Below are 25,647 nucleotides of genomic sequence, written 5' to 3'. Positions count from 1 at the left end.
ATATCTGCTCATGCAGTTATGCCCTTGCAAGAGGTATATTGCTCCCTGCGTTAAGGCTGTAAGGCCTGCTGTAGGGGTGACTAACCTATGCCTCTTGCAGTGCTGGTAGGCCTGGCATACAGTGATGTGTGCCAGGTCGACTCTTCATTTTTATCTGCACCAAAATGTGCAGGCTTCAGTGGCAGTCAGCATGTGTTTGGTGACTGGTCTCTTAGGGTGGCACAGGACATGCTGCATCCCTTAGAGACCACCTCTGGTCAAAAGGCCTTTGGGATCACTGGTACCTTTTACATGTGACTTACATGGGTGCCATAGGTGTGCCAATTGTTAAAATAATGGTACCGTTTTGGGAAAGAACACGGGCACTGGGAACCTGGTTAGCAGGAACACAGTGCACATTCAGTCAAAGATCCATCCGAGTCGGATAAAAGGAGAGGGGGGTTAACCATGCCAAAGAAGTACTGTCCTACACTCCTGGCCTCCGGCAGCCTGCTAGTGACACATGCCAGATGGCATATGCGGGCTCTGCAGTGGAACCTGATGTTCCAATGGGTACAGCATCAGGTAAAATATCTGCTTCATGGTCCAAATCTCAGAGGGAACTGCAAAGTGCCTGCAGTGGTGGCTAACAAACCACAAATGGGTCAGGAGGGCGACCCCTCTCCCTTCCGTTGTTTCCTAATTTAGGCCTAAATAACAAAGTGACCTTTTGCCTATATTTGTCCTACCTTGCTCTGAATAATTTTTCTAGCAATGAGCTTTTACCCAGTTATGTGCTGAATAAATATTGATCGGTTTCCTTAAAAATAGCCTAATTTATTATACATGAAGATTATTAGCATCAAATCTTAAATCCTCTGCACATAACGTTCTTAACAGGATTAACATACTCTGTACAAAAGTCATCGCTATCTTCATCCTCGGACGACAAGGCTACTTTGCATAATTGCAGTTATTGATTTAGGCTCTTCTACATAATCATACTCACAACATATCGATTGTGGTAGAATCCCCGAGGCTGGTATAAAAGACCAGCAGCTTCATTAGGTAGTCAGTTGAGACGTTTCTAGGCTGACACTGAGGTCCCTTCACGCTGAAGCTTTAAAATGCAATGGTCTGACATCCCTTTTGGGGTGTCCAACTCTTGACCAAGACTGGGTCCTTCATTCTCTCCCATTAGGTAATGGTGTAGGCTCTTTCCTAGGGGATTCTTGACTTCACATCCACATACATGCTAGGTACACTTAGGTACACTTCGATATGGTCCGCATCATAGGTGTACGCAAAGATTACTGTTTTTGTATATGCCTGCATATATTCATGACTTTAGCACCATGGTAGAAATGTATCTACTGTTCACTTTTTTGGTGCTTGTAATCTCTTACGTTTGCTTCTGTCTACTGATTGTTTCAGCACATATGTTTTATACTAGAATTACGCTAGTTCAATAAATGTTTATTGAAAAAGTCCCCAACGTTTATTCTGTGTATCTCTCTGAAACTAAGTGAGCACGATTGACTGAGCGAAAAGTACTGTACTTTTTCCAAGATCACTGAAGGTTCAAGGGTTGTCATGTTTGATGGTTGCCAGAAACTATTAGCTCCTTGGTAAGGTTAGGGGGCTTATAGTGCCACTGTGAGCTCGCTGTCTAGAGGCCAACATATCCTGCGGGGGTGTCCGGAATCTGTCTCTACACCAATCTCTTAGTTTATGTTGTCCAACAAACATGAAGATCCTATATATGTTTAGGAACTACACACCACTTCCCCCGCAAGATCTCACAGTAGTGACAGATCTGTCGCTCCTGGGATAGGGCTGCCATCTTGGAAGGTGGAGATAAGGGGACTCTGGTCTCCAGTAGAATCCGAACTCCACATCAACCGGTTGGATCACCGACCGATTCGATTGGCATTCAAAGCCTTTCTACCCTCGTTCAAGGGAAGGGTGGGAAAAGTGTTCACGGACAATACCACCGTTATGTGGTACTGCAACAAACAGGACGGGGATGGGGTCGTGGACCCTTTGTCAAGAGTCAGTGTACATGGCGGGCATTTCCCTGGTGGTTCAACACCTGGCAGGTTCCCTGAATGCTAGGGCTGATGAATTTCTCTGTTGATGGCCAACGAATCACAAATGGCGTCTCCACCTGGAGGAGGCTCAAGATCTCTTTCAACAGTGGGGAGAGCCTTGGTTAGACCGGTTTGCCTCCGCCGAGAACATGCAATGTCATCAGTTTTTTGCTCAAGTGGAGCTCAGACCTCCTTTATGCCTTTACACCCATACCATTCATGCCCAGGGTTCTCGAGGATCAGGAACGACTGGGCCCAAGACATACTTGTGGCTCCTGACTGGATACGGAGAGTTTGGTATCCTGAGTTTCTGCACCTAAGCATCGATTTTCCCATCAGGCTCCACTTCAGGAGGTTCTTCTGACGCAGCAGCCGGGGAGGGTCCTCCACCCAACCTGTCAACTTTTCGCCTTATTGCGTGGAGATTGAGTGACACCAGCTGATAGCTTTCGACCTCCCTCCCAAAGTTTGTAGTGTTATTCTCTCAGCCAGGCGTCTCTCCACCAAGATGGTATACACCTGTAAATAGAAAATATTTGCATCATATTGTGAAGAAAAGTCTAGTGACTCTCTTTCTGCCTCCATTTCTGATGTTTTACTTTTTTTATTTTGAAATGAGCTGCAGGCTTTATTATCCAAGTCTTCCTTCGTATCAGTTTTTTCCTGACAAACTGGTGCTTCGCACTAGAGCCTCTTTCCTGCTTAAAGTAGTAACATCATTTCACGTGGGCCAATCTGTCACCTTGCCCGCTTTTTACGCTCCCCCACATCCCTTTAAAGAAGCAACTCCACCGACTGGACCCAATAAGAGCGTTGTCATTCTACCTTGACCGCACAAGAGGGTTCCGGGTGAATGACTAACTCTTTGTGGGCTATGTTGGTGTGAAGAAAGTTCAGGCAGTGCGGAAACTGACCATCTCTCGATGGGTCATTCTCTGCATCAAGATCTGCTATGCACTGGCCAAGAAGCAGCCTCTTTAAGGCTTAAGAGCTCATTCCACCAGAGCTAAGGCTGCAACCACTGTGCTAGTCCGTGGAATTCCAGTCCTGGACATCTGTGAGGCAGCAATGTGGGCGTCCCTCCACACTTTCATGAAGCATTTCTACCTGGATAGCCAAGTTTGGAGGAATGAACACTTCGCCCAATCAGTCCTGTAGGATTATCTGGTCTGAGCCATTCCACAGACCTAACACCTGGGGGTACTGCTTGGCTATATCTATTCACAAGGTGAGGAATCTGCAGTTAGAAATCGACAGCAGAAGAACAAGTTACTTACCTTTGATAATGCCTTTTGTGGTAGAGACTTTATCTGACAGCACATTCCTCACTGACCCAACCCTCTTCCCATTCTGTAGAAAAGACCCATGAAGCCTGTTAATAAGATTCTAACCTCGTCTCCACACTGCCATAAACTAATTTCTGTGGCTTCCCATCAATTGGGGCAGAGAGAGATCAGAAAGAAACTGACATTAGCTAAGCTAGGCATTTGTAAAGCGCATGACTACCCGACGGGCTTCCCAGCGCTGAAGGATGCTGAAGCACGCTGAAGCACCTTGCATGAAGGGTGAATCGCTCAAAGAGGTCGGTTTTGAAAACCTTCTTGAATTTAGTTCCTTCGTTGGTTAGTCTTGAAGATAGAGGCAGGGAATTCAGGATTTTAGCTGCCAAGAAGACAAAGGAACATCCTCCACTTTGTACTTTCTTGATTTGAGATATCAAAAAAAGGGAAACAGCCTTTAAAACAAGGTTTTTACCTCGTTGTGCCTTTACTACACATTTTTTAGCTCGCACATTTTTACAGGGAATATGCATTTACAACGTGTGTCAATATCACGCATTGTAGGTTAGTTGGTGGGTGGTGGGGGTTCCCCCCCACAAATGCATTATTTTTAAATCTAAAAACAATGCATGGTATTGGTATGTGTTGTAAATGCATATTCGCAGTAAAAACATGCACGCTAAAAAATGCGTGGCAGAGGCATGCAAAGTAATTACCTGCGTTGTACCGTCGTGCAACCCAAAAAAAGCCTCTCTTCTGGTTTACAATTTCTGAATTAAAGGGGAATTTTTGTTGCGCATCATTTTATGGGCCAGACAGAGGGACTTGTGTTGGATTCTTTTACAAACCGGCAACCAATGCATTGTGGCAAGGAAATTGAATGATGCTTTCGAATTTGTCAACAAAACTCGTACTGTGCCGTTGTGGACCATCTGTAAGCACTTGACAGTGTACTGTGGGCTTCCCAAATAGACTGAGTTACCGTAGTCGAGGCGGGACAGGATGAGGCCTTGAACCATGGTTCTTCGAGTGGCTAGGGGAGCCAGCTTAGAATTGTCCTTAGGACCCGGAGAAGGCCAAAGCAGGAGGCTGCAAGTTTTCTTACTTGGACCTCCATGGTGAGATGACTGCCTATCAAAAAAACCTAAACATTTAATTTCAGTATTAGGAGGGGGAAGTTCTCCAAAATATATGGGCCGCTGGAGTTAAGACCAAAGAATGGGAGTGTTCCCAACTACCAGAATCTCTGTTTTATTTCCATTGAGTTTTAGGTTACAGTTGGTCATCCAGTCAGTAATGTCTTCTAGAGATTGAGTTTGGAGAAAAGAATTCCTGTATTGGGAGTTAAAGAGATGATGATTTGAGTATCATCAGCATATACTGTAGAGAAACCATGCTCTCTTATTTCTGCCAGGTGCTCCACATAGACATTGAACAGAGTGGGGCTTAACGAAGAGCTTTCAGAGCGTGCACTATCTAGTCTTTTCAGACTAGATAGTGGCCCTGACGTCATGTGTGGCGTAGGATGGACCCAACACGGAGCCGCACAATGCCACCTGTGGACACACAAGGGAATTGGTACAAAGGTTCAGAATCCAGTTTAGCACCTGATCAAATTCACAAGGTGGGGAATCTGTAGTTAGATGGTCTTTATCCAAAAAGTACCATAAAAGGCATCGCTGAAGGTGGGTAACTGTGTTGCTGTTTTCTTTAAGGACACGTGATCTAGACTTGCTACTACATATTTCCCTTTTTTACGTGCTCTGACGCTGGAGGCCCCATCTGGAGTTCTTTGCGATGCCTAGAGTTTTGTCTGGAGGCTGGGCCGTTTTGCAGGGTCCTCATCTGTGGTGCATTTGTTTGGTTCTTTGTGTCACCTATGGTGCGTTGTGCTTAGTTTGGTGGGGTTTCCTTTAGCTTGTTCAGCTGCCCCCATGTCAGTCCTACTCTTTTTCCCTCCTCTGTGCTTCTTCTCTTCCTCCTTACTGCTTTCCTTTCAATATTATGCTCTGTGTGTCCCTTCACTGGTGTGGACTTGAGCTGGTAGTTAGGCCTTGGGGTGTTTGGCTTGTATGCTCCGTTCAGGGCCCATTGTGTAGTTCTGACTCTGTAAAGCTGCTACAGCATTCCAAGGTTTGGTCATTTTGGGGTTTGACTCCACCCTTAGTCTCTGCGGCATGCAGTCATCCTCACTGTTAGGGTTGTGTTGGCAGTGGTGGAGTCGGGTCATTCTCTGTAGACTCACCATATTTCTGCCTACCCTTGTCCCAGCTCTCGATAAGCTTTTGTCCCCTGCTGCGAGGAAGTGGAAGATTGAGCTGCTGATAGCAGCCCAGTGACTGCATTATTCCATGGCATACCATAGTGCTCTGTCTTTTTCGATCTGCATCTCTGGATTTCATTGGAAATGACACTGCATAGAGAGGTGTTTCTTCATTCTCTGTGGTCCTCTGATCATGCCTCATTCTATGCTGGCCTCACTGGACCTGTAACATCGGTGGTTTTGCCTATGCTATTGCTGACCAGGCTTCTCTCTACTTACTTTTTCATGCATCTTGTAGTTTACATTTGTGACCACTGCTGCCTTGCTTCTACTGGTTACTGACCATGGTGCACTGAATTTTCTCTTGTGTGCTGTGTTTCTCTCTGCTTTCCTCTTCACCTTCACAGTGCTTCGCACTCATTTCCTCATAGATGCTCTTAGTCACTTTGGGTGAGAGTTCCTTTTAATCCCTTTCAGTGCTTGGTGGTGAGCAGTCCTGCAGCTCCACACTACCTTCCTGTCACTGCTAAAAAATAATATCAAACTGAAGATTTTTCTGTGATTTTGGAAGCTCTCCCTCCTGACCTAGTCAATTGCTTCACAACCAATGCATCTATTTTCTTATTTGAAGAACATATGTTCACCTGCTTCTCGCAACACCTTTGTCTCTCTCCGCCCCCTCATGTACTCCCTGTTCCTTGCACATTCACAGAACCATGTTGCTCTGGGTGACTCCAGACATCCTTCCTGGACGGAATCCCATTTGGAAGTCTTTTCTCTCTTACACCCCGACCGCAATATGTTCCAGTACAGAGTTTCCTCTTTTAATTTGTAATCTTTTTGTTCATCTGCTCACCAAATGGTGAGTTCTATTTGCCCTTTTGAATTGCCAGACCCAACGCTGAGGATACGCGTTACAGAGCTGCTGGAGCAAGGATGAACGCAGTGCATATCTCCTTATCCCTCAACCATTTTAAGTTCCCAAAATGGATGAAGAGTAAAATAGGACAAGTTACAGGGAGAGCAGAAGTAATGTTGATTGCAGGAGGCTACAGTGCAAAACATGCAGAAAATTGAGTTGGTGTTAAAAAGGTGCAGGATACACTTCTACAACTACATAAAAGGTGTACATAAATGTATGTCAGTTTAACATATTATGTATCCTCATGACCAGCCTTCTTTTCCCTAATTTCCTGTAGTAGCTTAAGAAAAGCTTCGCAATTGTACCATTTGTTCAGCCACATAACTGAAATTCCACCACTAAAGTGTATTTAGTATTGTATTGTAAATGTATTTGTATGGCTCTTACTCCCCCCTATTGAAGTGTCGAAGCACTTTTTCAGTGAGTAGCACGCTACTCCCGAACCTATAAAGGATTAGTGGTGAATTAGTATAGTGAAATAGGAAAGAATTTTGAGTAGTGGATATGTTAGTCAGTTATTTGGATTGAGAAGGATAGCGGAGGGACAGAAGAGGGAAAAAGTTTTGCATTTATATAGTGCTTGCTACCCCTGATGATGTGTTGAAGTGCTTTTTCGGCGAGTAGCACGCTACTCTGGAACCCATAAAGGATTAGTGGTGAATTAGTATAGTGAAATATGAAATTCTTTTTGAGTGGTGGACATGGTAGTCTGTTATTTGGATTGAAAAGGATAGAAGAGGGAAGGATTTAGAAATCTTTTTTTATTTTTTTTATTTTAATGGTCTTCATTTGTCAACCTTAAGAGTCAGAATGAGTTCAGGCGGCCTCAACTGGAAAAAAAAGGGAGAATTCCGGTCACTCCCCGAAAGGAGGGATGTAAAACATCCCGGGTCCATTGCGTGTTGCCGCCTAACATCTGACTCCATTATACAGGTACTGTAGGATTGAACCATGAACAATGGATTCAGCAATCCCCTTCAAAGAAAAAGAACCTGAATATCCAATTATTAGTCATTGGACCAGGTGCGTATCATAACAAAAAGAGAAGAAAGAAACAAAGATTAAACATGTAAAATGAGAAAAGAATACGAAAAGAAGAAAGAAATATCCCAAATCAATGACTTGCTATTGTATACCAATTATCTCAAAGTTCCCAAAATCTCATTCTCGTAGTGTTCGATGTGGCTCGATCTAAACTTGCCACTCTTTGTATTGAGCCAACCCATTCTACCTCCAGTGGAGGGTTCGGTAAAATCCAGTTAATGCATCATTCTCTGCGTCCCAGGAGGACTAGAAAAAAAATAAGTGCTTTATGTGCTTCGGAAGAAGCCCTGTTACCTTCCTCATCCGGTATCACCCCAAAAATTACTAATACCAAGCTCCCCTTGATTTCTTGACCCAAAATTCCTGATAACGTTGTACCCACTTTTCGCCAGAAGGTCTGGATAGAGGGACACTGCCAGAACATATGAGCTTCGTCTGCATTAACCTCGCCGCACTTTAAGCACTTCTTCACCACCTGGGTCCCCAGTTTAGAAAGTCTCTGTGGCGTCCAGTAAGCCTTATGAAGAGTAAAAAGGTGATTTTTCCTAACTGGTGCAGACTTCACATATGACCATAGGTAAGATAGAAATACTTGCCATAGCAGATTGAGGTCTTGAGCCGGCAGTTCCCTCCTCCATGTCGCTAGCAGCAAAACTTCTACTTCTTCCACAGAGGAGGGCGTGAATGGATCTTAGATTCCCAAAATTGGTTTCCCTTTCCACATTTTTTTGGCGCTTTTGCCAAACTCATTAGCTGATAATATTTGAATTTTGACACCGACCCCTCAGAAATCTACTGCATACGTTCCCAATAAATTAGTTCCATGTCTTCTAAAAGTTGACCCCATCTGAGAGTTCCACACTCCTTTAAAGGAATAGCAAGTGAGTCTTGAAGGCAGGCTGGCGTGCCTGGTGAATTCCAAATGGGTGCATAATAACTAAAACATGGTATCTGTAAATGTGTTCTGATTTGGTACCCAGTCCTACATGCGCTCAAAAGAACCTTAAGCCTCACTTTTAAAAAATACTTGGTGTCCCCAAATTTAAAAAGGAAGAAACTGGATTGGTCTGGCGGGCAGAGTGTGAGAGCTCGAAAGAGGGGTGACAGGTCAGGGGTATCCCTCAGCAACTGTCTAAATATTTTCAAATGAAAAGCCCGATAGTACTGAAGGAGGTCCGGACTAGCTATGCCACCACTTTCCTTTTTCTCTGAGTTTTCTCCAGGCAATTCTAGGCCTATTGTTTCCCTGGATAAAAGTGGCAAAGTTCCCTTGCACCTTCTTAAACCACTCCTTCCTAAATTCTAAAGGAACTGTGTTAAACAAAAAAGTAAATGTAGAGAGTGGACATTTTTAGAAGATTAGATCTACCTAAAAATGATAACCGAAGGGTTTCCCAGGCGTGAAGCCGTCTCCGCTTTTAAGATGTTACACTATCAAAGTTCACTTTTGCTATGTTCTCGAGATTGTGCACAAGTTGGATTCCTAAATATCATATGCATTGTCTAATTCGATCACAGGGGTAATGGGTGTTTCATTGGATAATCTCAGTTTTTGGTTGATTTACGGCATAACCAGAACGCTCTAGTATTTCTTAAATTGCTGGCAAGAATGGAGGTAGATTACCTGTAAAAATCATTAGATAATCAACATATATCTCAATCTTTTTTTCCCAACCGTTGCATACTAAGGGGGAAATATTCATACATGGTCTCCGTTTGAAAGCCAACGGCTCAATGTAAAGGTATAAAAGGAGCGGGGATGAAGAAGTCTGGTTCCCCTACCAATGTTTAATGGTTTAGACAGTTTCCCATTTACCAACACTAGCTAAGGGATTTTTATAGAGAGCTTTGACAGCAGCTAGAAAGGTTTCTCCTAAATTAAATTGTTGGATCACCTCATATAAAAAGGACCAACTGACCCTATCAAAAGCCTTTGCGGCATCGAATGTCATAACCGTCAAAGGATTACCATATTCCATAGCTAGATCAATAGGGCTGACTAACTAATGCGTCAAATCATGTAACTGCTTCCCCTTTATAAAGCCTTTTTGGTCCGTGTGTATCAAAGACCGTACTATCCCATCTAAGCGCTTATTAAGTATCTGAGTTTATATCTTATAGTCACTATTAAGAAGTAGGTCTATATGACTCACAAACCCTCTGATTTTTATTGGGTGTTTGAGAAGGATAGTTATGGTGGCGGAATCCCAAGAGGGCGGAAATTCTTGGTTAGAAATGAAGCCTGAGTTAAAAAATTTAAGCAGGATCGGGCTAGTTCTTCTTTTAAGCATATACATTTTGTTAAGAAGAACGCCTGACCTTTCCCTTTTATTGGACTACTTATGGCTTTATAAACTTCCTCAATACTGATAGGGCTGTTCAGTTTGTCTTTTAGGCCACCCTTATGGGATGGAACCTCAAGATTCTGAAGAAACGCCCCTAGTTGCTCCTTACTTATAACCGTATCCTCTGTGTATAGATCTAGGAAACACTGTACAAATGTGTTTTCAAACTCGCAGTCCTCGGGGATTATATTACCTGAAATTTGGCATTTTAGGTCTTTAATGAAATTCCTGGACTGGTTGGCTTTGATCTTCCAAACTAGAAGTTTTCCACACCCCTCCCCAAACTCATAGTGAGTAGTCTACTGGCTTCCCATTTTCATCTTACTCTGGCCTCCAAATAGTCAGCCAGTTTAGATTTTGCCAATATCAAATCACTTTCTATTTCTGTTTTGATGGCAGGGCTAAGGGCTTGTGCCAAGGTGCATTGGAATGTATTAACCAAAGCTACAAGACTGTTGCTTTCCTCCTTAACCCTTTTGTTTTGTGCTGAACTTAGCCTAGATAGAATACCTCTCCAAAAAGCCTTATATGCATCCCACACAGTGTTTAGAGGGGCTGAATCAAGATTAAAAGTAAAAAACGTGTTTGTAGCTCCTTTCAGATTATCCACTACCAAAGGATCTAAAAGCAAGATACAGTTTAAGGTCCAACGCTGTGAGGTGGCTTTATCTCTAAAAATAATCTTGAAAGAGACCGCCGAGTGATCCAATAAATGCTCAGGGATATGTGCAACTTTCCTGGTGTTTTTCCTAATAGCTAAGTCCACGAGAAAGAAATCAATCCTGGAACGGTGTCCATACTTCTTATTGTGGAAAGTAAAGTTTCCACCCTCGGTCCCATCTATAGGGCTCATAAATTTCCATATGTCAATAAGACCTGTATGGATTATCAGTTGTTTCAGGACCCTTCTCATGGGTTGCTGCAGCTTCCTTTCTGGAGATTGTTCCTTGTACTGGGTCCAAGAAGACATTGAAGTCACCTCCAAATATATGTTTGGCTCATTGATCTCATTGATATCTACTGAATGCAGGAATAGAGTACGTAAAAGCGGGGGGTGATGTAGGTTGGGGCCGTAGTATCCAACAAGTGCCAACCAAACACCGTAAATTTTGGCCTCAGCAATTGCCCATCTACCTAATGGGTCCACCACACATTCCCCCTGTATTGCTTGAGTAGGTTATTTGAAGAGAAGGGCCACCCCTTTAACTGTACAAGACTGTGAAGTGCATACACAATGCTCAATCCATTGTTGACCCTTAAAGATCTCACGCCATTTTTCCTTAACAAGGTGTGATTCCTGGATAAAAACATCTGTGTCGATGAGCCTAAGATATTCCAAGATCTTCCTGCTTCTTAGGGGAACCCTAAGGCCATTAACATTCCAAGATAGAATCCTTAAGAGCCTAGGCCTATCTGGCCAGCCATAGAGTATTACAATATTTTAAAAAGAGATACCGAAAGACCTTGTTATTCTAATCAAACTTTAAGACGTGAATATTTGAGAAAATGGTTCTGGTCTGAAATTAACAAAAGAGGATTTTTTTTTTTCCCACATGCTCCCCCACCCAATGTGATTGTGTTTTCATTTTTTTTTGTGCCTTTTTCTTTTCTGCAGGTGACCCCCTCTTCCCACCCTGGGGAACCCTCCCAATAAACTAGAGGTTTACTGTTAATTACCTCATCCGAGCTCTCCTAATACGCAGTAGCGAGCAGCAAATAGAAAATGATTTATACTAGTTGTACTCGCATCACTTGGATCTCCAAAGTTGTGCATTTTTTTTATTTATCACTAGCTTACCCGTCGCGCGTTGCTGCGATCTCCGAAGAAAGGAAATTCAAGGAAACTCGTTATGATAACATTCAATTTACATTGTCATTTTTATTGAAACGTATTCATTTTAATATGGAAAACATTTCAAAGTGTCGTTTTAATTCTATTTATTTATTTGGGTGCTTGTGGATACACGATTTTTTGTTTTTCCGTCTGGTGCGTACATCAGTATTCAAAACATTATGAGGGCCCTGGAGGGCCGATATTTAAAAAAATGTTATGCCAGAATCCTTCGTGGGAGTGTACTCAACAACTTCCCAAAGTTTCCTGGCGATCGGATGAATGCTATTTTAATTCTATTTATTTATTCGAGTGCTTGTGGATGCACGATTTTTTGTTTTTCCATCTTGTGGGTACATCAGTATTTGAAAGATTATGAGGGCCCTGGGGGGGCCGATATTTAAAAAAAATTCATGCCAGAAACCTTTGCGGGAGTGTACTCAACAACTTCCCAAAGTTTCCTGGCGATCAGATGAATGCTGTTTTAATTCTATTTATTTATTAGAGTGCTTGTGGATACACGATTTTTTGTTTTTCCGTCTTGTGCGTACATCAGTATTCGAAAGATTATGAGGGCCCTGGGGGGCTGATATTTAAAAAACTGTTATGCCAGAAACTTTCGCGGGAGTATACTCAACAACTTCCCAAAGTTTCATGGTGATCGGATGAATGGTGTAGTAATGCATAAAGGACAAACAGACAGACAGACATACATTTGTTTTTATATATATAGATAACCCTCAGAGAGGCGGCGAATCTAATATTCGCAGTGGCACCCAACTCTCTCAGCTCTTGAATGAATTTGCCCAATTCCCATTGTCTATCCTGTGTTGACCTTATGCGAAAGGACCGCTCATCTTTTTTGTAGGTTCCTGCTTTGAGGGACCCAGCAAGAATTCTTTCTTTTAACGCCTTAACCGCGGCGGTTTTTCTACCGCGGTGCGGGCGTTCTAAAGAGCGGGCGGAGCCACGTCGGCCGTTGGACGTGCCCAGCACCAGCGAGGTAGCGCTCCGACGTCCAATGGCTGACGGCAGCATGGAACGGGTTAAAGTATATTATTTAAAATGTATGAGAATCCTTCTTGGGGTTTTCTTCCCTGGGCGTCTAATGAATCGATCGTGATGAACTCTTTGAATGTCTTCTTCTAAGTTACGTTGGTCAATTTCCATGTTGAATTCTTTCAAAATGTGCATCACAAAGCCCTTTATATCCTCCCCCTCAAGGCCCTCAGGAACATTTAAAATTTGAATATTGTTCCTTCCTGCACTGTTTTAAGAGATTCCAACTTATCACTAAAGTCTTTTTCACTATTCTTTTTCTTCTGGATCTCTTCCTTGTTGACATTAACGTTCTTGGAAAGATCATCCAGTGAGACCTATAAATTCCCATATCTTTCTACCAAGTTATTGATTTTTATCTTCCAAGGCCTCACAATTGCCCTGAATCTTTTGCCGATTAAGCTCCGAGATTGCAAACTTTTCCCTGACTTCTGTTAACAGGGTAGAAAGAAGCTTTCCTATTTCAGAAATATTAATTTGGTCAACAACTGTAAGCGGTGATCCACCTGTGGCCTGAGTGTGATTTTCTTATGACATGGTGCTAGGGTTAGGGAGCTCAAATGGTAGATTAACTTCTGCAAGTGAATGAAACCTATTCTCTAATCGTATAGCATTCATTCTCGTTTTGTTGATGCCTACAACCTCTATATCCTCTTCCCCTTTTGGGCTATGCTATTCTTAGTGACTTGAGGCAATACTCCCGAGCAGGGGGTCACTGGGACTCCTTGTGCCTGGATTTTAAAGTTAGAGCGGAGAGAGGGTGTTACTCTTACACTCTCGGTCTTCTTTTTCGTGTCTAGTGCTTATTTTCTGGACTACTTTATCCGTGGGTGGTCTCTTGGCTTTGAGGGCACGGGGGGCCTCCAGAGCCTGAGTTGTAGTATTAGATGCTTCTTTTAATGAGGCTGAAGAAACAGAAGGTTTGGGGGGACGATTTCTTTTGGAAACCAAAGTACTAGAGGCCGAATCCCCTTTCCCCCAAACACCTCTGCTTCTTAGAGTATATCTATTCATGCTGTAGTCCGGCCTCTCCCTGGTATCAAGGTTATCCGAAGCGGCTAATTTTTGTTTTGATATACCTCCAGTGCTATTGCTAATGTAGATACTTCCATCCAGTGGGGCCTGCTCCCTTCTACTTACTGGGTCATCAGGGATCCTTCGGTGTCATTTCCTAGCTGTGAGTCCGGGCGAATTATGCAGCTTCTAGCCTTACGCAGACAGGGCTTCCCCAAGAATGAACACAAACTGTTCCCACTTGCCAGGAAGCCGACTCTCGCGGCAGCGTAGTGCCCCCAGCTGAGCCGCGCGGCAGCCTCCGCCCACACGCCTTCCAGCGTCTTCGGCTTCATCGTTGTCATTTTCCAGCGGAGCGTTGCCGGGCAAAAAAACCTGTTCTCCCGGGCTACCCTTGACCATTCACAGCACCCAGGACACGACTGCGATCCCTTGCCCTACCTTCTTTGTGGTGGGAGGCACAGGTATGCAAAGAAAAGGTTTGACGCTGCCGAACATTTAGGAGAGTTTGCGACCGGCGCGAACTGTCGGCTGCCGTATTTCCCCTTTTTTTGGGGGGTTTGGAGCTCATAGCAGTAGGAGGATGCTTGGTATGGGTGAAAGGGAGGTGGAGGGGGAAGAGTCGGAGACAAGGGTGTAGAAAGGCTTGTTTTGGGGGATCGGAATAGTAAAAGAGGTATGAGATGATGCAAGAATGGGTAGAGTATGGAAGAGTCTAGAAAGGGTTATTTTGGGGATCATGGTATGGGGTTTGGAAGGAATGAGAGAGTGGAGGTAGAGGATATATAGAGGTATAGGGTGAGACATAGGTTAGTGCATTGGAAAGAGTAGTAGAAAGAGGTTTGAGATGAGTCATACATGAGGCAGAGGATATATTGAGAAATAGGGTAGTGCATTGGATATGCTGATTTTGAAGAAAAGTAATAAATATATAGATCCATAAATACATGGAAGGTATATAGATGCATAAAGGTGGGTAGTATATGTAGATTAAAGATGCATTAAATAAGCTCTGGCTTTCAAGTGTTGCACTTTAAATTGTATTTATATATTTTTTGTAATTCAATTGTGAAGCAATTGTAGATAAATAGGTATGATAAAATAGTGGCTTAATTATGCTGCCACTTACATACTTATTTATTTATTTATTATTTTAGGAGTTTTATATAGCGCTGACCTGACCCGAGGGTATCGGAGCACTTTACAACAGTGAGATTTAAGAAATGACAAAGAAAGAGGAGTCTTGAACATAGAGATTCTGGATTCGGCTAGTGATTGAGGGTTCCCGAGGTAGTAGATGGGTCGTGAGGTCTCTTCATTGAGTGCATTCTTGAGGTAGTGCGAGAGATTAGCAGCAGCCTCGCCTTCCAGACCTATTTGTGTGGTGGTGGACTTTAGTGGATCCTTATGATGCAGAGACTGAAATCTACAGGATCATGGTTGGCGTGGAGGTTACAGCTATCCATTTGGAAGGGAGCGATTGAGGAGGAGGGCTTTTAGGAGTTTTTTTAATTTTGTGAAGGACCGAGTGGTCCTGATATCTACTGGGATGGAGTTCCAGATTTTGGGCGCGTTTCCGGCGAATAATCTGGTTGCGTTTTTTTGTTTGCTGTTTGCGCGCTTTCATGGGGATGAGAAGGAGGGAGTTGGAGCTCCTGAGGTTCCTTGTTTGGCCTGCCCTTTTTAGTTTGGCGTCCATGTAGTCCAGTTTTCCTGTGTGTAGGGCTTTGTACATGAGGCAGGCAGTTTTGAAATTGGCCCGCTGTTCCACCGGGAGCCATTTTAGTTCTCTTAGGGCCGGTGAGATGTGATCGTACTTCTTGATTCCGGTGACCATTCTGGCTGCCGCGTTGAGGGTTGTTTTGAAGGGGGCTAGTTGGGTTTTACCAGTGCCGGTTAAGGTTACGATACCATAGTCTAGCCCGGATAGCACCAGTGCTGGTGTAGCTTGTTTCAGGTCTTTGGTAGGGATGAATGGTTTAATTTTGTGGAGAAGTTTCAGGTTAAGGAAGGCAGACTTTGCGGAGTTTTTGATGTGGTGTGTCATTTCCAGTTTTGGGTCAAGGGTGATTCCAATGGCTTTTGCTGAGTTAGCCATGGTGGGGGTGCAGCTTAGTGCATCTATATCCTTGAGCCATTCTACAATTTGTTGGTTCTCTTCCTTGTTGGAGATTAGGAGGAACACTGTTTTGCCTTGATTGAGTTTGACTGGTTTTGGGACAGCCATTGTTGAATTTCTTTAATTGTGTTATTTAGTCTGGAAATGTCGTCTCGGGAGGTAGTTTCTAGGTAAATCTGGGTGTCATCAGCGTATAGGTGGAAGGGAATCTTCGCGTTTTTGAGTATCGTGGTGATGAGTTGTATGTATATGTTGAACAGTGTCAGAGAGAGCACTGAGCCTTGCGGTACACCCCTGCTGACTGGGCGAAGGTCGGATGCAAAGTCTTTGATTTTTATCCTTTGCGAGGAAGGCTGTGAACCATCGGAGGACCGTCTCATCTGCGCCAACCCTTTCTTGTAGGGCCTTGATGAGGAGCTGGTGATCAACCGTGTCGAAGGCAGCCGACAGGTCTAGGAGAATGAGTAGGCAGCAGTGATCGGTATCAAGTGACTTGCGGATTTCATCTGTGATGCTGAGGATTGCAGTTTCAGTGCTGTAGCCTTTTCTGAAACCTGATTGGTGAGGGTCAAGTAGTCTGATATTGTCCATTTGCTGAGTCAGTTGAGAAAGTGCGGATTTTTCTAGTACGTGGTGTCCAGAGGGTACCGGGGCGATATGTGAGTTCAGGGGGCGGGTGTGGTTCTTCTGGCAAGGGTGGAAATACATGTTAAAAACATAGACTCATGTAACTCTCAGTAATATGTACATTTGTTAAGCAGAGCTAATGAATATATATATATATTTTTAAATAATTAATCTACACGTTTATACAAAGCAATTGACATATATAGGTGCATATCTGTAGTACAAATAAATGCTTATATACAGAGGGATATGCTGTATATTTCTGTTTGCGTATGTTGCTTATGTGGGGAGGAGCCAATTCTTGAGTAGTTTTTTGAAGATAAGGTGGTTATTCGTGGATCTTATGTTGTTTTTCTTCTGTTTGTATCTTGGGATTTCAAGGCGATGTGCCACACTAGAGTGGAGGTTCCTTAGTTGAATGTGTTTTGTGATTTTATTCATGATGAAGAGTGGTCCTGTTCCATGTATCGCTTTGTGAGTGATACAAAGCAGCTTGAACGTAGATCTTCTGTCAACCGGTAACAAATTCAAGGTTTTCAAGGCAGAGGAGATGTGGTCTTGTGGTTTTATATGTAAAAGTAGTCTGGCAGCCGAATTCTGAATCCATTGTAGTATTTTCGTGGTTGTTAAAGGCGATCCGTCGTAGAGGCTGTTGGTGTAATTGAGTTTGGCAGAACAAGGGGGATGGTAGCCTGGACCTTCTGCACAAATCCCAAATGGGGAAGATTTGTTGCAGAGTTTTTATACTAACAACGCTTGATCTTGCGAGTTTGCCCACTTGGACTTTCATTGATAAATTGAAGTCCATAGTCATTCCAAGGTTTCTTAATTCCTTCGATACTTTAGGCGGTGTTCCCAGATCATCATGCCACACAGCGATTGGGTCATAATGTTTCCAATTGCCACACATGAGTATTTCCGTTTTGGAAGCAGTCAGTTTGAGATGGCTCCACGTCATCCATTGATCCATGGCTCTGAGACAACTGAAAATTGGCGAGTTTCCAATGTCTTTGGGGCATTCCAGTTGAACGAGTATTTGCGTGTCATATGCATAGTTATAGCACGTGAGCTGAAATTGATTGATCAGTTACAGTAATTACTTCATGTAGATGTAGAAAAACATGGGTGAGATGATAGTGCCTTGAGGGACCCCCTGCTTTTATGAAGTATGGTTTAGACGAGAAAGGTGGGGTATGGATGACATTAGTTCTGTTGCGATGGTAGGATGTGATACAGTCTAGAACTGTCCTCCCTATGCCGACTTCGTAGCGTCTTTGTATCAGTGTCATTGTCAACTGTGTCAAAGGCAGCCGAGATGACCAAAAGAAGTAGCGCAGCAACCCCGTTGCAGTCAACTGTGCTCTACATGTCATCCCAGATAGCAAGGATGGCAGATTCTGTGCCTCTTCCTGGACGGAATCCCTTTTGGAGGTCTGAAAAGTATGGCATTTATCTTCAATGCATTGTGACATCTGGGCGAAAGCTGCTCTTTCTAACAGTTTACCCAGGAAAGGTCCCTTTGTAATCTGTCTGTAGTTGTCAGGGTTCAGCGGGTCCAAGTTTGTTTTCTTCAGTAATGGGCGTATGTATGACTTTTTGAGTTCTTCTGGAAATATTCAAGTAGTTAAGGAATTGTCGATGATTCTTCTTACTGGAGTGGCAGCAGATGTTGTAAAAAGAATTGTCTTGAAGGTTTGCTGTGGACACGGGTCAGAAGGGCTTCCTGCAGGCCTGCTTGCTTTGACCAGGTACATAAAATACATTGTGTGAAATGTGTTTTGAAGGAACGGAGAGGTTGGGTTAGAGTATTCTTGGAATGTTTTGTAAAATGGTCTGTGCTATTGCTTTTTCTTTGGGGTGAAACAATATGAGGGGGTAACATGAGGTGCACCTAAACTCAAAGCCTAAGAACAGGGTTGGGAGGGTGGGGCAAACATGCTTATTGAATTGAAGTTTGCATACAGGTGTTACCAAGCGATAGCCAGAAGACTGTTATCTGTTATGCACTAAAAAATAACACTTGTATAGTCTTTCTAATTATTATTCCTTTGCATGCCATATGTAAGTTCTCCAAGTGGTCTTCTGTTTTATGTTCATAACACATTGTGTAGGTCTTCAGTCCAGATGGGAATCGAAAATGAGATTTTAAAACATTTAACTTGATTACACTTTTCACCATCCTCTCAAGGTCAATAGGAGGCATGCTGGGCGTGGCGAATACACTTAGGATAAAAACTTCAAGAGGAAAATATTACTCACATACAGCAACATGTTAGCTGTTTTAGATTTACGTGCCACTAATGCGTACCCTCCACTGTTGAGCAGATGTTGAATGGAATTATATTATGCACTTGCATACAGATCAGCTACATGGTAACTAAAAAAAGCTGCCAATCTGAAAACTGCTTTGTTACCGGTATTGTGGGTTTCTGGACGATGTTGTAGGGAGTTTTTTTTTAGACCTGATACGTTGCAGAGCCCAAGAGCCACCACTACTACATGGCATAAAATGTACACAGTACACGAATTTACAAATAATATCGCACTTCAAAACTATTTTACAGGTAGGTTATTTTTCCATTTCCTTGGTGAATCTATAATGTGTTCATAAATAATATATTTTTTCTTTCCCTTTCAGATTATGGGTTTAGAAGGGGTAGTTCCTCTGGATTGCTGTCGCCTTGTTAAATATGATGAGTTCCACGATTATCTCGAACGTTCATATGAAGAAGAGGAAGATAGTCCAATGGGAATTTTACTTGGGGCGGTAAAGTCATCCTATATGTTTGACCTGCTGCTAGAAATCAGAAGACCTGATCAAGTTTTCCAGTCCTATAAATCTGGTGGTACGTAATGCATAACTGCATAATTGATGAATATCTGACTTCAAAACTGCTGTGAATACCTCATCTTAGAGTAATTGTATATACATAGAATAAATGTATGTAATGTCATACTAAAGCTATGTAATGTAATTATTTAGCATCTGTCATCGCCCAAACCCATTTCTTTGTATCCAGCCAAACTGCAAGATGTCCGATTATTGTGTATAATATTTCCAGTCAAAAAGTTCGAAGTTATGTGAATAATAAATAAAAAAAAGAGGAAGTGTCCCCCTAGGATGCTAAGCCCTTTTTGTATAACTTTTTTTTTTACACTTAAGGTATCCACACCAAATTTGCATCTTCTCTTTTCATAACGTGCTGGGGATTCTAAACGTACCCAAAGCTTGTATATTCTCCGGGAGCGGATCAAGAAAATGCCCAATATATAGAACATTTTTGTTGGTTTTTTTGGCGAATAATGGTGAAATAGCGCTGCATTAGTTAGCTTATTTTTGTAATTTTATTTTTCAATTTTTTTTTATAAACAAAAGGTTTGATATAGTTGGACCACCATCTTCTCAGCTTTCAGGAACAAGGAGAGTTGTATCATAAACATTTATTTTTACCACAGTTTTTGCATTTTTCTAGGAGGTAGTCCATTTTACCTCATTTTTGTGGTTTCAATGTACTTGCAGTTTGAGCCGGAAACAGGTGCAAAACCAATAGGTGATCCTAGAAAGCTATACATTTTGGAAAAACACACAATTCTGTGTTCAGCAAGTGATCATTTGTGTAGCTCCCACAAGAAATTCCCAAAGAAACTAACTGTTGAAATAAAATTAAAAAAAGAATTTCGTAGGAAAAAAACAGCCATTTGTTAATACATTTTTTTCACGATGGCCGAATTACAAAATCTATATATGTTGAGTCCGCTAAACCCTTCTCTTCGCTGAATTTATATGGTTTGTAAGTTTTCCAAGAAACCAAAATACCCAAAGCCAACATCTGAGCTGCACAATTCAATTATTTTTCATTGTGTACCAACTACACAGCAATTCATATGGTAAAATAAAAAAGAATGAAAACGGGTATGAGGGAAATCTATGTATTTCTGTAATGCAAACAAGATACAGAGTTTAGCAACATTGTTTTTTTGTACACCTCTAAATTTGGGGTTACCCATACTATCGTGATTTGGAGTGTATTTTGATTTTTTTTTTATTTGATGCACATTGGCTTACATTTTATAGCCACATTTAGAAACGACAAATGCAGAAAAATCTAATTGGTAGTAACAAGTGTTCTACTATTCTGTGTACCCACATGTCTCTGGATAGAAATAGTACTTGTGTGGCTTAGCCTAGCTTCTGTGGCACAAAACACCCCAAAACGTGAGCTGGAGACACATAGCCAGCATAATCCGCATTTCTTTCCCAATGTGTGTAGCTGCAGCTTTTGGGCCATACCTCTGCTGCCACCCAGGAAAATCTACCAAACCTGTACATTCTGAACACTAGACATCAGAGGGAGTCCAGGGTGATGTGACTTGTTTGGCTCTGACCAACGTTTCTTACGCAGAAGCCTTTACAAACCTCAAACCTTGCTAAAAACACTAATTTTCCTCATATTTCTGTGAAGGAACACAAATTTTCTCCTACGCAGGGTTCCCTCAAAGGCAACCTCTGAAGACTGCAGGGAGCCACAAATTTCCTTCCACGTAGGGTTCCCCCAAGTGTCCTGATAAAAATGATTCCTCGCTTATGTGGCACTTCACCCTGGAGTTCTCTGGTGTCTAGTTTACACAAATATCTGTGATTGGTAGGTTTTCCCTTGAGACAATGTACACTCTGGCAGTGAAATTCGTAAAAGACAAATATTACTGCACACCCATCCACTGCTCACACAGATACTGGTTGAATATCTAATTCCTAATGAGGGTAAGTGAAAAGTTCAAAAGGTAAATTTTTATTAACAATCTATTTCACAAAAATGAAATTGCAGAAATCACTGTTAAAAAGATATTTGAAATTTAATTTCCTGTGACATGCGAGCTGTAAAGCCATGACAAGGCACCGATGGCTGTACAGGCCATTCAAGCACCTTTCATGCGTCACACACATTAACAATTCGACACCGCAGCTGTGAGCCCAATACAACTCACATCAACAAAAGGCGACATTAAAGGGCCCTTAACTTTCATACGCCCACAGGACTGACCCACCAATCACACCACCAATAACCTAAGCATCAACCAACTTACAAACACACCAGCAGAAAGTCAATACACACACAATCATCGGTACACACCCAGAAATCTGCCACTACATAGACGCACCCCCTTCCAGTCAACCGTGTGTGTGTGTGTGTGTGTGTGTGTGTGTATATAATATATATATATATATATATATATATATATATATATATCACACACAGTTTGCCCGATTCGAAGCGCACTCTGACAGCCGTATGTTGCTGTCACACCATAGTGAAGCTGTGAAAAGTTCAAAGCCTCCGGTTCCACGTAATCCTCTCGTGGTGGTGCTGGCTTTCACGGCTGGGCTACCGTCAAACATTAAGCAAAGTTTGCCCTTCATTGAAAGCGCACTCGCAAGGCAGTATTAACTCAGCAGAGTCTTTTATTTGCAGCAAACAGCATTCAGCATATAGGATAGATTTCCATTCGCCTTACGCGTTTCAAGCGTCATCGCTCTTGATCAAAGGCATTTCTGCATAGTCCTGGCAGCACGTCGGGACTGCACTCTCCTCTGCATGCTAATTAAATGATTGCCCTCCGGTGGGTTCCTTAAGTGTGTCAATCTCCCAAGGCATGCTGGAGTTCGTAGTCCATTGTCAAGCAATTTTTACCCTCCAATGGGTTGTGTGCCAAAACCGGTGCAGTATTTGGTTGTTTTTAAAAGCCCTGCAGTGGGCCTCTAAATGAAAAATGCGGTTAGCATATTTATATTCCTGCCGTTCCGTCTTCAAGCTCTGAAGAGTTCAGAGCCGCTGGTTCTCTGGTGGTGGTGCTGCTTTCACGGCTGGGCTGCCGTTAAATATCACACACAGTTTGCCCCATTCGAAGCGCACTCTGACAGCCGTATGTTGCTGTCACACCGTAGTGAAGCTGTAAAAAGTTTAAAGCCTCGGGTTCCACGTAATCCTCTTGTGGTTGGACTGGCTTTCATGGCTGGGCTACCGTCAAACATTAAGCAAAGTTTGCCCTTCATTGAAAGCGCACTCGCAATGCAGTATTAACTCAGCAGAGTCTTTTATTTGCAGCAAACAGCATTCAGCATATAGGATAGATTTCCATTTGCCTTACGCGTTTCAAGCGTCATCGCTCTTGATCACAGGCATTTCTGCATAGTCCTAGCAGCACGTTGGGACTGCACTCTCCTCTGCATGCTAATTAGATGATTGCCCTCCGGTGGGTTCCTTAAGTGTGTCAATCTCCCAAGGCATGCTGGAGTTCGTAGTCCATTGTCAAACAATTTTTACCCTCCAGTGGGTTGTGTGCCAAAACCTGTGCAGTATTTGGTTGTTTTTAAAAGCCCTGCAGTGGGCCTCTAAATGAAAAATGCGGTTAGCATATGTTCGAGGCATGTGGGCTGCTAAATTCATATCTAGTGCATAGATCGCCGCCTAGTGTTGGGTCCGGATGATTGCACATTGTTGTCCTGGAAGAGTCTTCGAAGTATCACGAGATAGGTGGCTCCTCCCCTGGACTACAGTGCGCATGGGCATCGGCTCCATCCCCAGATTGTTTTTTTCCGCCATTGGGTTCGGATGTGATTTCGACGCCTCCTTGTCGGAATCGAAAACTTACTTCCTTAAGGCCAAAAGGCCTTCGATACTCGCGTCGGTATTGTTTGCGAACGGTCCCGAGCATCGTCCGACTCTTCGTGTCGGAATTCTGGGGAGTTGCTACTCTTCGGACATCGAGGCCCTGTACTCGCAGCAAGACACCGACGGAATCATCATGGAACGGAGTCCGTTCAAGCGCTGCCCCGTGTGTGGGTCTAAGTACCCACACATCGACGTGCATCCAGTTTGTAATAAATGTCTCTCGCCGGATCACGACGAGGACAACTGCATGGCCTGCTCCAAATTCAGGTCAAAGAAGACACTCAAGCATCGGCGCGCGGCGCGCCTCGAGGCCTTGCACGCAGCACCGGCACCCGACGACATATTCGACGACCCCGCAGAAGAAGGCCTAAGCCATCATCTTCAAATTTCACCACCATCGACGGAGGTCGAGGCCGATCCGGAGGAATACATCGAAGGACAGAGCCAGGACCTTGAATACGTCGATGAGGTAGGGGACGACGAAGAAGTCTATGGGGCCGCGGAAGATAGCTCAGAGGAAGAGCTATGCCCCGAAAGTTACTCGACTCAGGCTCAGGTCACGGGATCGCCACTCTGCCTTACCCACGACCCTGCACCGATATCCCCAGCCCCGCCTTCGGGCCCGGCCACGGATACACCGGAGGAGCCGTTGTTGCGCGTATCGAAACTAAAACCGCAACCAGTACAGTCGACAACATCTAAGATGGCCGACGTCACGCCTAAACCGAAACCGAAACCTACGGCCTCGACAACATCTAAGATGGCCGAAGACACGTCGAAATCGAAACCGAAACAAACGGCTTCGACGACATCTAAAATGGCCGACGTCCCGTCCAAAATTACTAAGCCGGCTCTGTCTTCGACTCCGTCGCCCTTAGGCCCTACAAAGCCGAAGAAGGCCGTCGAGTCACCGGCGCCACACGTGGTGGCCAAGGACACGTCCTTGAAGAAGGTAGTCCATCACGTCTCGGCGGCGTCGACCTCCAAACAGACGGTCGAGGCAAAGACCACTAAAGGCCAAGATCCGAAAGCCGGAGCCACTACTCCTCGGCACAAAGACACCGGATCTGCATCGACGGCGTCGGCGCCTAAGACAGCTGCAGGCCAGCGAACCGTTGGAGTCAAGGATCCATCGATGCCTACTTCTGCCACGCCAAAGTCCTCCCAGGCGGACGAACATGAAGCATCGGTCGTCAAACCCTCGGCTTCATTTACAAAACAGGTCACCGAGTCGCTCAAGAAGATTCGGGAGAAAACACTGCCGTGGGCAAAGACTGCGCCATCGGATCCGAAACCGATGGAGCCGCCTGCCAAGAAGTCGACGAAACTTATCTACACACTACCACCAAAGGTGCCACCAAAGGCGTTTGCACCCCAAACGGTGCCAAAGACCTCAGGGACTTCGGAACATTCCACGTCCAGTGCTATTTTGCCTCGACAAACAGCATCTGAGGACGAATGTGAGCATTATATCGATGCACACACAGGGAAAATTACACTTTATAAGAGAAAGATCACTTCCCAGCCACTGGAGTCATTTGTAATTCCACTGAAAAAGAAAAGGCAAACACAGGACATACCTGCCCTTGTTGAACCTCTGCAAACTCCCCCAAGGAGGAGTCCAACCCCTTCCCCCAACCAATCAGGGGGTGAGGATGATGACCAAGATGAACAATACAACTTCCCTACTGACAATGACCCTGATGTGAATCAGGACCCATATGACGACGCTGGGGACCAGGGAAGTCATCAGGTGGTGCAGGACCCACAAGGTTTTGGGGCACGTACATCACCAACTGAGGATTCAGCAGCTTTCAATGCTTTAATTGAGAGGGCAGCTGCAAATCATAATGTAGATATGCATGCTGACCCGGTGGAAGAGGATTTCCTGTTTGACACTTTCTCTGTCTCCGAAAGAACAGTCAAAACACTTCCTATGTTGAAAGGCGTCCTTAAACATGCGCCAGAGATCTTTAAAGAACCTACAAGGGCAAGAGTGGTAAACCCACGTATAGAGAAGAAATACAGACCTGCACCTGGGGACCCTGCCTATATTCGGGGACAGTTGCCTCTGGATTCGTTGGTGGTCGCAAATGCCCTCAAAAGGGCAAACTCCCAAACAACTGGTGAAGCTCCTCCCCCAGACAAGGAGTCGAAGGTGCTTGAGGCATCTGGCAAGAGGGTGGCTGCGCAGGCTGCTAATGTATGGCGTATCACAAACACACAAGCACTGTTGGCGCGTTACGATAGGGCGCATTACGACACCCTAGAACAGCTCCTTCAACATCTACCTGATGAGTATAAAGAAGCAGGCGAAATGCTCATACAAGAGGGAAAGCTTATATCAAACGCTGCAATAAAGTGCGCACTTGATGTAGCGGACACAGCGGCGAGAGGAATTAA

General features: G+C 43.8%; 1 protein-coding gene across 4 annotated transcripts in view; it reads left to right on the top strand.

Annotated features, from left to right (window-relative positions):
* Positions 1-25,647, top strand: part of USP47 (ubiquitin specific peptidase 47) — a 1,403,284-nt gene that overhangs the window by 680,453 nt on the left and 697,184 nt on the right. For all 4 annotated transcript variants that reach the window (XM_078680933.1, XM_078680934.1, XM_078680932.1 and 1 more), the window contains one exon: positions 19,212-19,419. In XM_078680933.1, the coding sequence (XP_078537059.1) occupies positions 19,212-19,419 (208 nt within the window). The remainder of the gene's footprint in view (positions 1-19,211; positions 19,420-25,647) is intronic.

This window comes from Lissotriton helveticus, chromosome 3_1 (assembly GCF_964261635.1).
Source record: "Lissotriton helveticus chromosome 3_1, aLisHel1.1, whole genome shotgun sequence".
NCBI classification, from domain to species: domain Eukaryota; kingdom Metazoa; phylum Chordata; class Amphibia; order Caudata; family Salamandridae; genus Lissotriton; species Lissotriton helveticus.
Note: the sequence above shows the minus strand (reverse complement) of the source record. Positions and strands in the feature narration are given on the sequence as shown.